Below are 13,916 nucleotides of genomic sequence, written 5' to 3' on the forward strand. Positions count from 1 at the left end.
GCACCTGATCTGAAGGAGTGGTGTGAGAGTGAATTAAGTATTGTCCAATTCAGTTATCAATCTTAAAGGAATAGTTCACCCAAAAATGAAAATTGGCTGAGAATTTACTCACCCTCAGGCCTCAGAGTTTGTTTCTTCATCAGAACAGGTTTGGAGGAATGATAAATCACTGATAAAAACATCACAATTATGCACTTGTGAAGTGAAAAGCTACATGTTTGAATAAAAAGCAAATGCATCATTAAAACCTTTTTAACTTCATGCATCCAGCTAAAATACGAGTCCTCTATCCATATTGCTTTCTCCATTGAAAAAGTTGTCTTGTCTGAATCAGGAGAGAAATATGCATATGTCAAGCTCCGTTTAAAACAGCTCTAAACAAATATGTCGGTGAATTTTGATGTGAGAGAACAGTAGTGTATCAAATTAATGAAAGTATAAATCTTTTAGTTTAAATGTGCTTAGGTGAATAGCCTTTATGGTTCTGTTAGGAAAAAAAAAAGTTTGTCTGCATGTGTTCAGAGATTAGAATATAGAGCTTACAAAATGCTTATCATCTACTCAGCGTTATGGCGCAGAATCTGCCCCACCAAAATTTAAGGTCGGGAGCCATTACTTCAAAGTTAATTAATTTTTTTGTTCTCAAAAGTTAATTAATTTCTCTCCAGTTTGTAATATGAAAACCCTCCTCAAAGAAGATTTTCATGACAATGTGACCACAGTTTATTTTTATCTAGGAACACTTTTTAGGAAATCAATTGCATTTTTTTTCTTCAGCAAGTAAACCAAGATGCCTTTGAAGAAACCTTTTTTTTTTTAAGCTACAGAACAAAAAGAATATATTTCCAAACAGTTCTATTTGTTCAATCACATAATTTTTTAGCAGTTTGATAAATCATTCTGTATTGCAATGGAGAAGAAATTACTGACATGCGATAAATATTATAAAAATACATAAATAACTGTCTGGATCAACAAAAAGCCAACACTGATATGATTACGGCACAAAAACGGAAAACAATTCAAAAAGTGGGCCCATGTATTACAATTGTTCATGCAAGAGGCCGTAGGTGTCCTATGATATTCGCGAACAATTGAGTCACATTCGTAGGCTTGGAATCTGATCAGCTGCTGTTTTACATTAATGCGCCAGTGGGATGTCAGGAACTCAATCCATGCTAATCTGATGGGACCAGCTCTCTCCAAAGACATTCCGTGAATTTATAATCATACTAATTCACAGGCAATAAGTGATGTTGCAGGTATTTCAAAATTGTGCCTCAATGATAAGTGGAAACTTACTGACACTAGTCGGTCTCTTACTGACACATATTACCTTTGAACAGCACCCTTGTTGCTTTGGTGAAATCTCAGATTATGAAAGACAGTGACATAATGCATGCAAAGTAAATGTAATAGAATTACTATATATATATAAAATCTGGCAACAAATTCCATGGCTGGTTTTAGACGGTAACAGATGGTCACACGGTTTTTAATAACTCACTTTATACACATTTTCAGTGATTTCTGCCCTTATGAACTATTCCTAGTTTGGATCTATCACGAATGAGCTAAAACTTCTAACCTCCCAAATGCGTAGGTGAACAAATACAACATTTGAAATCAAGACACAATGAAAAATGTTGCAGCGAAAAATAAAGAAGTCATAATGAAACTATTGCTGTAATGCTATATTATGCAATACGGTCTAAAGGAGACGTGCCTAGTTACACATCTACATTGGTTCATGTTATAAACACACACACACATATATATATATATAGTTATATAGATTAGTTGACAAGCCCCCCATGTTATAAGAACGGAATTAATTATAAATTCTTCACATGAAACACTACAAAAAGTAATTTTCTTATGTTTAAATATTAAAAAGAAGAAAAGAGAAACTGCCAGTGGGGTAAGAAAAATACAATTATATTCCCCCATTAGCCTACCCCATCAGCTGATTTTTTTTCTTATTCTTAAATTAAAACTCACTTAATTTTGATAATTTCTTTTCAGAAAACAAGAGCAGTATGAATCCTTAATCTTGCTTCAGCCTAGACCAATTTTTTTTTTATTTATTTCTAGAACGGCTACATCAAATAAAACTACACATTTGACAAAATGTGAAAAACTGCATCCCATTGTGTTTGACTTGAGCTTCCAGTGACAAAAAACAACAACAAAAAAAACACACATTTTTAAAAGTATTTAAAAAGTACGTAATATTTTATAAATGCATATAGTCCGAGTCTGAGTGGGGGGGGGGTAAAGTTTAAATCTGTAAAGTTTCACACACGTTCTTCGTGGCCAATCAGCGGAAAGGATCTCAGTGACGCAAGGCTACTCAAATTACTAGTGCGGGAAGTGGGTGGAATTAAGAGTGACATCACTTCGCATCATCATCGCACCGGATAGCGTGAGTTCAAGAAAGAGTTTGAGAAACTTGAAGAACATGAGCACGAGCCCAAAGTGACTTACAATCAGTTTAGAACACATCCAACACACTTAAGAAGTTTAAGAGACCCAAGTTGACAGAAGACGATGATCGCCTCTCATTTACTGGCATACTACTTCACGGAGCTTCACCATGACCACGTCCAGAAAGTAAGTACAGCAGCCGGCTCGCGCTAAAAGCCGGCTTATCGACATCTCACATGGTATATTGACTTAATCAGGCCGATGGATAAGTGGAGATCATTATCGGGCAATTACGATGTTTGTTGTTATTTTAGGTCGTTCACATCCTTTAACAACTACACGTGTATGTATGTGATAGCGAGGTCGGTGTTACATCACTCAACACCAAATAACAGCATAATCCTACTGATACCAGGCTCCAAGGGTCCGATATTTAATTAAAAAAAAATCAGTTGTATTGATTTCCTGTTCCAAATTACCCAATATCGCGTATTTCCCTTGCCGCATGAAAACCGTCAGTTTCCGCATTTTTGAAGCACGGAGACTTACGAGTAACGTTAGCCTACATCGTTTGGGAGTTGAGAGATGCTCCTTACCAATGATAACCTTGGATAGTATTCGTGTCCGTTTATATTCATGATATATATCATAATTGTCTAGTCGTCAGTGTGAAATGATGGTCTATACATTAATTGATAATAAACATAAATGACATTGGATAAACTAGCTGGGCGAGTTTTCGTGGCGCTTCCTGCCACGACGTACCTTTAACTGAGCGAGTGTTGCTCGGGTAACCTGAGCCACTAGCCCCCTCCCTTTTCAACTCTCGTATTAGCAATGAACTAAGTGAAAATAGCAGTATTTTTAGCAATATGCTATTTACACTCTCTGCCACCGTAGTTTATTCCATTATAACAAAACCGTGCAGCGTCTTCTGTGACCCCGGACACGCACGTAGACACTTAAGCGGCGACATCTGACTTCTGCTTTTTGCTGTGATGTCCTCAACACGCTTCAGACCAGCAGATGACATCTCTGGAATTGGCAAGAATCAAGATGTTTTCTTACCAAGATATTTATGCCCCTGCACTCCTACACATGCCACCTTTTATCCTCCTGGGACCCAGGCATAGACTTTTGTCCTCTGTACTATAGAGGACATTATATTTGAGTGAATTTCTCTGAGACCATACATGCCACAGTTTTAAGTTTGTACAGAGCACATTCAGGGCTTTTTAGAGATATCAAATGTTTGGAGGTTTGATCATAAACACTGCCTCTCCTTGGTCTTTAAATATGACTGATATTGACAGAATGTTCAAATGTAGCACTCTTAGGGAAATATGATAATGTTTTGTAATTATAATTTAAATCTGGCTAATTTTCAAATTGTTTGTCATAAATAAACATCTCAGAAAAATGTTATGGGGTTTCAAATCGAAGTATAACTTTGTTACGAAAAGGGGCATAGCCTAATTTTCATACATGTCTTCTGTAGAGGACACCAGGACAAACATCTTGGGGCATTTTAGGGAGACACAACAATAGGGAAAGAAATTATAGATCAATATTCATAGATCAATATTCCTATGAAATATGAGATATTCTTATGAAAATGTTGCCAAGTTATTACTCCCATTGTTACACTTCTTTTTTCATTATGGTTTGCCCCAAGAACACATTAATATGCAAATTAGATGCGATGTATAGAACCATTGTATAAAATAGGAATACCAATTTATGGACATTTTACGCACATTGCATAAAGTACAGTAGTATATCAAAATCATTATATTATATATTTCATAACATGGTTGAGAATCAACTTTGTACAAAGTTTGGCTAAAAATAGCCTGAAACTTAAAAACTGATTGGTGAATGGAAAAATAAAACATTGTTTTTGCCTATACATGCCTTTTCATGTCTATTTATTTTTTTGAATAACTTAGTTCTGGCGTCCTCTACAAAGGTCATAGAATAAAATATGAATAAAATATATTTTTTCAAAAATCTTTTTTCTCCATTTGTTTCTTATGCTCCAACCAATGTAATGACATAAAAAAAAAAATAAAAAAAACATTCACAAAACTTTTTTTTTTCTGGTTCTCAGGAGGTTATAGTATGTTATATGCCAGGGGTGCCCAAACTCGGTCCTGGAGGGCCGGTGTCCTGCAGAGTTTAGATCCAACTTGCCTCAACACACCTGCCTTAGTTTCTAGTATGCCTATTAAGAGCTTTATTAGCTGGTTCAGGTGTGTTCACACATACAGTATATATTTTGAAAATATTTACATGTGTATATATTTATATTCACATAATTTATATGATATATAAATATATTTAATATATAAACATAATATATTTTTCTTACATATATACATGCATGTGTGTGTATTTATATATACATAATAAATATACACAGTACACACACATATATTATGTAAACAAAAACGTTTATTTTGGATTAATCGCGATTAATCGTTGCCCAGCACTTATAAACAATGACAACTACCATTCTGTTATGGAACTAACTCCCAGAACTCATCTACGTTTGGTTAGACAGTGGTTTGTGAATAGAACTGCACTGGGCTGCGTTTCTCAAAAAGCATTGTAAACTGAGTTGATCGTAGAGACCATAGGTGGCAATGGGTCTACGATCTACTTGCAATGCTTTTGGGAAATGCAGCCCTAGATGGTAAGTTGTCTGCCAAGTCAGGTTTAAAGGGGAAGTTCATCCAAAAAATTTTGAATTCTGTCAACGTTTACTCATCCTCATGTTACTACAAATGTGTGTGCCCGCATTCTCCAAGGATTTCAAAGGGGCAGTCGTGGCCTAATGGTTAGAGAGTTGGACTTGTAACCCAAAGGTCATGGGTTTGTGTCTCGTACCGGCAGGGATTGTAGGTGGGGGGGGTGAATGTACAGCACTCTCCAAAAAATTTTGAATTCTGTCAACGTTTACTCATCCTCATGTTACTACAAATGTGTGTGCCCGCATTCTCCAAGGATTTCAAAGGGGCAGTCGTGGCCTAATGGTTAGAGAGTTGGACTTGTAACCCAAAGGTCATGGGTTTGTGTCTCGTACCGGCAGGGATTGTAGGTGGGGGGAGTGAATGTACAGCACTCTCCTTCACCTTCAATACCATGAAGACTGGAATACTGTCATTCTAACATTCTTTACATTTTCTTGTGGTGGAGCAAGAAATACACAGATCAGTGCTTGAGCATCCCAGATTACACAATGTCCAAAAATACCCTAATTTATCTATTTTTCCATCCACTTATTTTTATGTGAATTTTTCGAATAGCGCATTAAAAATGCTGGATGGAAATGCCAAAATGCACATAAAATCTTAAAATATGAATAAAAAATATATGCGCTCAGTTGAGGTGGATAGGTTTGTTTGTTTTTTCGATAAGAAAATGTGCATACACTGCGATAACACATGTACCAAATAAATTCTTTGATGCACAACAAAAAACATGTGACTTTGCCTCAAGAGGTCATGTGATTGGATAATTGGACTAACCATGTACCAATTTAATTGCACATGGTCTCAAATGTTGTTTTAATAATCCTGAAATGCCTGAGCCAAAGTCCGTCATCAAAATGATTTGGTATAATTACCTTCCAGAACTTAGCTATTGATAATTTCATAAAACATGACCATGGGACTATTTGGTAAAAGTCATGTAATATCAGCTAAAAAAAATAGTTCTGAGAAAATTTATAATGAAATAAAACTCACTTGTTTTTAAGTGTGTCTTAAGTGCTTTATGAGCCTAAGGTAAGAGTAGAGTCCTGACCTTTAAGCGATTTTGAACATTTTGGTCGATTTTGTAGGTTAATGGTTTATACAAGCAATTACGCGCTTTGAACTCTGCTGATTTATGTTGCAACATCTTGTCTGTCTGTACGTGAAGGTAGTAAAAATTCCACCGGGATTTCGATCATTCATTGCAAACACTGACCTTCTTCATGTCCTGACGGTAATACACACTTATCTTGAGTTCAAGAGTGGAGAAATGTCTTGTGCAAATGAAAAGAGTTTCCTTCCTCTTAAGGGTTCTCTTTTCTTCTGCATTGTTATTGTGCCACTGCATTTTTAAACCGCATTGAATTGCTGTATGGCCTTGCATGCATTGGGGTCAAAAGCAGGTGAAACGTGATGCTGGTGTTGAAATTGGCATATAATTGGAAAGGTGTGGAGTTCAGCCCTAAATAGATTGGCCTCGGGGCAGAACAATGATTGAAGTAATTACTTTTTTAACATTATTGTAGACCTATAATTGAACAAAGTTCTTTACTTTTAAAGGGTGTTTTCCCCCCCCAGAGGAACCCTCATTTTAACCAAACAATCACTGTAGTTGAGTAGATTTGAATGGAAGTAAAATAAAGATAATTAATAGTATTAGTACTATATTATTATTATTATTTTATTAAATTAAAATGATCAGGGCATGATTTTCTCTAAATGAGCACAAAGAAGTACATTTCATCATTTTCATATATCTGCTCGAATATAAAAATGCCACAGAAAGACCTGTGAACATTTTGTGATGATTTTGTTTGAAGCAGATCAAATTAAATGAATCAAGTACCAGCTGTGATGCTGTTTTTGCTCCTAAAGGTTAAACCAGACGTTATTAAATATGCGTCTTAATGCGTATAATTATATACTTGTTTATTGTAGCACTGCATACTGTTACATACAGTCTAGGCCTTGCTGTTCGGTCATTAAGTCTGATATTTATTGGGCCATTTGAAAGGACCTTGAATTCAAGGTGACCAGCCTGGACTTACTTCAGTTTGACTCTCTGTGTGTGTATGTATGTATGTATGTATGTATGTATGTGTGTGTGTGATGACCCCTTTAAGGCTTTTTTTGTTCGCATTGAATCATAATAGTGCATAAATTGTGCTTTTGTCCCCCTGTGGTGTCAAATGTCATATTCTAGAAACAGCCTTTCAAGTTTCACATCTCACTGTAGTTCTTAGTATTTACCAAGACAAACCATTTGTCCTGCTGAGATGGAATAGTGTGACTGTAAATGCTGTCCGCATACTTTTTGTAGGTCCCTAGTAGCTGTATGAATTGTGCCTCAGTATGCTATTTAACTGAGAATCGAACCATTATTGAGCTAAAATTGCAGACAGAATTGGTTCAGCTGTCAATCCTTAAACATACTGCCTCAGACCTCAGAGAGAGAGAGAGAGAGAGCTGCATTTCCTTTACAATCTGGAAGGATGTTGCCTAAAGAGGCTCTTTCTTCATCTAACATAACAGCAATCGGGAGCTTCTCTAATGAAGTCACCATCTGACATTTGAGTGAAATCTAGTATGGGACATTCCAGCTTCCCTTTCTTGAGAAAGATTTTTCAGCTGGTATCATGACTAAGAATAAGCTGATGGTTTCAGATTACTGGCCTTCAAAAAAAGCAGTTCTTTGTGATCGGCAGAGCCAGACATTGTGATTACATTTTGAACAAAAAGCAACTTTGTATGTTGTTATTTTATGCTGATGTATTTTAGCTTTATCTTTGCCCTTCTGCTACAAATATCGAGTTAGTTTTTTCTCATTTTGTGACTACTGCTGTTTAGAATAGAACTGCTTAATGCCTGTACTAATACACACACACACACACGCACACACTATATACTCTAAAAAGAACATTATTTAAAACTATTTAACAAACATTTCCAACTATAGCTGCACTGTTATGGTCACACTATATTGTGAATATGTTAAGTCATTTGATTATTCAGGGTTTAAAAAAAATAATAATCAAAAGGAAAAAAAGTCCAGAATTTTTTGTAGGATATTATCTTAAAAGTTAATGGAAAAAGTCCTGAGAATATGCTCATACCTAAAATATTTTATCAGTTAGAAACTATGTTTTGTGTGTGCTCTGAAATGATTTAAAATGATTTTTTTTTTCCATTTTGTGAGAAACCTGGGTATTTCATGCTTGCAAAAAAAAAAATTATGGAGAGTTAATGTCACGCTGCGAAATTAATATGAGTATAGTAGTGTAACCATATTCCATTCCATATATATTTGTATGATAATATGTATTAGTGGTATTTGTCAATAACATTTTTTGTAACATTTAAAAATGGCTATGATTGACTAAACCAGATAATACATTTTGTGTTTCTTAGTAGTACATTTATTTAATTAGAAAAAAACAATATAAGTTGAATTTAACAGTAAACTGGAGAATGGATGAAAACTCGAAAATGTGCATCAGATGTTCACCCTTCATTTGTTTTTTCAGGTGGATAAGTTCCTGTATCACATGCGACTGTCAGATGAGAACCTGATGGATGTCTCCAAGCGGTTCAGGAGGGAGATGGATAAAGGACTAGGCAGAGACACTAACCCAACCGCAGCCGTCAAGATGCTCCCCACCTTTGTCCGTTCCACACCTGATGGCACAGGTGATGATGAGAATGAGATTTTGACACATGCTATTTTGATAATGCTTTCGTCATCCGTATAAGACATTTGGGCTTTCCTTTAACAGTCCCAAAAGGTATCTGGACACTTCAGCCACACTTAGAAATGTACAATGGATTCAGGTAAAATAGGCCACTTTTAGCCCAATTTTCAAAAAGTGGCCCTATTGAGCTGAATTCATTGAATTTCAGAGCATTTGAAATGAAAAGAATCTCAAGCCACACCTGTAAACAAATAATGCTAGAGCTTTCCTCTGAACTAACTTCACTTTTCCTTTGACATCCAACCAACTGTTCTCAAGTTCTCACAGGTGTGCACTAGTGTACACTACCATTCAAACCTTGGGTGTTGTTGTTTTTTTTTTTGTGTGTGTGTTTTTGAAAGAAGTTTTGCTTAGAAATGTTATGCCTGATATTGTGATTTCTATTGTAATGTAAGAGTTGCTTAAATATCCAATTACTTGAGGCGTTTGTATGTGAACAAAATGTATTCAAAATACTTTAAGTTCTTACTGAAAGGATGAAATGCTCCAAGGCACTCGTATAAAGGTAAAAAGCCTTTAATTAACCAGGCTAAATCATTAAAAAAGTTAAAAGTGTAGATCTATGCGTTTCGTGTAGCCAAAATGCATAGATCTACACTTTTATCTTTTTTTTAATGATTTAACCTGGTTAATTAAAGGCTTTTTACCTTTATTTGAGTGCCTTGGAGTATTTCATCCTTGCAGTTTGATAATTTACCTCTAATCATCCAGAGCACCGGTGGTTACGTGAATAGACCAGTGCAGCATTCTCAGCTTTTGTTACTTTAAGTTCCTAATATTACTGAGAAAAACAATAAGCGAACAGAGAATGTGTGTAATATTGTGAATGGCAAAGTGTTCATATCCTGCAGGAATCTGGTTCCGTGCAGGTCAAGTCATGGGTGGAGGTGTATTGTTGTCAGCATCTTATGAAACCCATATTGTTCTGTCCTAGAAGTGTCCCTGTTGTTGCGAGATGAAGAAATTATTGATCCAGCTCTCCAGTTGTGGTATTATCACCGGTCACTGTTGATGTGTGTGTGTGTTTGTCACAGTGACCGACATCAACCCGATTCTGTCACTGGCGTCTGAGGGTGTTTTACTGTGCATGCGGGATGAGACAATGTCTCAAGCAGGGTGTGAAAAGAATAACTGTACTCGGGTTCCTGGAAAGAATGCCTGCTCACAGAAATGTAGTCATGTGAGTGTGAGCCACAAAACGGGAAGTGTTGCCAAGGGAACGATGCTGATCTGTGAGACCAAGGTGGATACGTGTTCAAATGGATGTTTTCCATCGCCGCTTACTCCAGGACTTTATTCTCATGTTGTGAACATTGAGATGTTCCTGTTTGCTTAACTTTTGCTGAGATTATTGTGGCTGTAGATTTACGCAACTTTTTTCTCACAAAAGATTTCGTTTACAGTGTTTTGGTTTTTATTGTGTCGTTTTTAAGTGAGATCTCAGGGTTGTGCGCATGAAGCCTGATGTTATACTGACATTGCACAGTATTACAAGGGAGAAGGTCTCATCAGTGCTTACAGACATCTGCCCTCACCTTGTTAGTTCAACAAACTCTTTCTAAAAGACCTTTAAAAATGGAAAGTCAGGTGTGTCAGGCATAGAAAAGCATGCAAGGACTAGTTCTAAGGAGGTCATATCATGAGAAAGCAAAATTCCCTTGATCTTTGGAAATTCACTATGAGGTTACAGAAATCTGAACTTCCTCCCTAGTCTGAAAAGACTTTTTATTGAAATTAAGTTGCAAATACTCATTTTGAAACAGATTATTAGTACATGAACACAGAGACCAGATATGAACAGTGTTCAGAAACATGGCCCTTCCAGTCACAGGGAGGTAACTGCATTTAAGTTCCTCATTAAATGTTGTAACATTAGGATAATGAAGTCATAAAGTGTTGAGAAACAAGTCATAACACAATGTACGAGCATTGTCTTTCCCCTTGGATTATGGTGTGCTTGTTTTGACAATGGACTAGGGCTGCACGATATTGGAAAAAAAAGTGACATTGGGATATTTTGTTTCTCTCCAATATACTGTATATTGCAATATGAAAAAAATACAGGCATTTTCACCAGATGACTTGGAAAGAATTAATAATTTTAGAAGTAGTGGGTTGAATTTTGTTGGGAAGTGCCTCTGCATAGAAAATTAAATTAATAAAAAAAAAAAAATTGCACTGCCAAAAATTTCACTAGCCCTGCCATAATAAAAGAATATATATTTTTTTAACCCATTTCAATACCATAGCAAAAACTACCACCTTAACTAATATATACGTCAGACATTATTGAAGACAAGTGAATAGTCAGTAATAAAATAAGAATAAAAACAAACAACAGCACTAATAAATAAAATACAACAAAGACACAAATGAAATGAAACGGTGGTTTAAGTTTTTCAGGTAGGTCTAACAATAGCATTCAGGTACAAAAATGAATCAAATGTAAAATAACACTGCATAAATTTAATATAGATTAATCCTTGTTAAAGCTACAAAAAGTATTCGGTCAACAGCAGTGAGAGATTTTCTCTGTCTTTTGATGTTTGATTAACATTAATGAAATTGACACAGACAGCAGCAGGAACAGTGTAGGCTGCTGTCACTTTAAGAACTAATGCACAGATACATACATCTGACATAACTAGGGTTGGGTATCGTTTGAATTTGATCAATTTCGATTCCGATTCTTTTCGATTTCCAGTTTCGATTCCAATGTGATTAAATAATGATATCAAACATTTATCCTGTGTCTCTTTTTTGCAAACCATATATTGGAGCTGAATAGCATAAACAAAAATCAACAGGCTACATAAAATGTGAAGCGGTTTCATTCATGACAGATGACAGCTGCTCTCTTTAGGTCAATGGCAGTGCGAACGCAAATTTAAATGCTCAAATTACACTGGTATGATCGTACGCTGCACTGACGAACCAAGTGATCACAACATTGATCGTACACGTCAAAGGTGGAGGAATGAAACAGACGAATCATTGTAATTTAGGAACAGAATCACGTTGGTGTTTGAATCGTGTTCACGATCTTTAACGATCTATTAAATTAAAGTGCTTTGTCATGTTGTTGGTGACACCTCTCTTGCAACATGTTTAGCTATCACAGATATTATACTTAGCTTTTTTGGCTTCTGATCGCAAATGTAGCCAAAAAATACAACAAAGACACAAATGAAATGAAACGGTGGTTTAAGTTTTTCAGGTAGGTCTAACAATAGCATTCAGGTACAAAAATGAATCAAATGTAAAATAACACTGCATAAATTTAATATAGATTAATCCTTGTTAAAGCTACAAAAAGTATTCGGTCAACAGCAGTGAGAGATTTTCTCTGTCTTTTGATGTTTGATTAACATTAATGAAATTGACACAGACAGCAGCAGGAACAGTGTAGGCTGCTGTCACTTTAAGAACTAATGCACAGATACATACATCTGACATAACTAGGGTTGGGTATCGTTTGAATTTGATCAATTTCGATTCCGATTCTTTTCGATTTCCAGTTTCGATTCCAATGTGATTAAATAATGATATCAAACATTTATCCTGTGTCTCTTTTTTGCAAACCATATATTGGAGCTGAATAGCATAAACAAAAATCAACAGGCTACATAAAAACTGGACTCTTTTTAAGAGCTGTTTGTGTGCAAAATAGAACTGCATGTTTCTGGATAAATTAAATTTTTTTTTTTTTTTCCCCCAATGGAAGTTGTGGTTCTCTTATGATTCTGAAGAAAAAACAGATCACTAGGTCCGGTCCTCACGGATGAAGAAAAAAAAAAAGCTCATAGGAATAGATAGGCGGAATCGAAATTTTAATTTAACAACAAGTATCCGATTCCTGACCTTAAGCATCTGATTCTGGAATCGGAATCGATTTTCGATTCCCAACCCTACTGTTCACTTTCGATTTCGCGATCATGTGCACTCCGTGTAAAGGAAGATCAGATATTTGTCAATGAGCTCAGAATCTGTTGAGCAGCAAAGCATGGTCTGTTAGCCATCTCTCCTCTCAACCCGTGATCAGTGAAATCTGACTCCTGCAGCTCGTGTTGGATGTAGGATTGTCAAGTCCACGTTTTTTTTCCCGATGGAATTGGGTTACTTTTAAAGGTTTGAAATGTTGCATAAATTAATTTTGCATTATAAAACTGTGCTGTTAAGTTTTGTAAAGGAGGGCCACTGGCAGGAAGATTTTTAGCTGTGTTTATGATCAATATGCATAACAGTTACTGTGAAATATGTATTTTAGGTATGGAAATGACATATTTTGAGTTTTAATATTTGGGATATGGCCATTGCACTACTTTGGGCACTACTTTAACCACCAACCAACCACACCACAGCCCCCCGTCCCGCCCCACACGTACCCACTGTCCTCTTTTTGGAAAACTAAAATATGGTCACCCTAATTAAATGATACTGTTACCAATACCTGGTGATTCGATCAAATAGTTGTAGATGCCAGGGTATTTCACGTTGGGCCATTCAGTTGGATCATTTCTCCAACAAAAGGAAGATAAGGAAAAGGGGCACTGACATAGACCAATAAAATTTAGTTTCTCAATATATCTCCTCCTCTCAGGTTCACATAGGTGGTGAAATAATCTTTTGACATGGATAAAAATAATTAATGTTATCTGTCACCGATTACGTTCCCCTCCTGTGGGCATAGTTCTCAGAGTAATATGACATGTTGCACTCCACTCTTGTGTCCTTATACGCTCGTTTTTTGGGGGGTCGACAGCTTATAAAAATGTAGTTCTGGGTTTTTAGCTTGTTTGCTGTACACTTTGTCACACAGCAGCTTTTAGGCATTGTTCTGTTTTCGATCTTTAACGATCTATTAAATTAAAGTGCTTTGTCATGTTGTTGGTGACACCTCTCTTGCAACATGTTTAGCTATCACAGATATTATACTTAGCTTTTTTGTTTTCTGATCGCAAATGTAGCCAAACTTTGGAGCGTT

At 36.0% G+C, this 13,916-nt stretch overlaps 1 protein-coding gene across 1 annotated transcript in view; it reads left to right on the forward strand.

Moving 5' to 3' along the window:
- The first annotated feature begins 2,374 nt into the window (after positions 1–2,374).
- hk2 (hexokinase 2) overlaps positions 2,375–13,916 on the forward strand; it is a 43,636-nt gene continuing 32,094 nt past the window's right edge. The window contains exons 1-2 of the mRNA XM_016572799.1: positions 2,375–2,613; positions 8,708–8,870. Coding sequence (XP_016428285.1) covers positions 2,551–2,613; positions 8,708–8,870 — 226 coding nt within the window. The 5' untranslated portion in view covers positions 2,375–2,550. The remainder of the gene's footprint in view (positions 2,614–8,707; positions 8,871–13,916) is intronic.

This window comes from Sinocyclocheilus rhinocerous, unplaced genomic scaffold (genome assembly GCF_001515625.1).
Source record: "Sinocyclocheilus rhinocerous isolate Xijiao unplaced genomic scaffold, SAMN03320098_v1.1 scaffold352, whole genome shotgun sequence".
Classification (NCBI taxonomy): domain Eukaryota; kingdom Metazoa; phylum Chordata; class Actinopteri; order Cypriniformes; family Cyprinidae; genus Sinocyclocheilus; species Sinocyclocheilus rhinocerous.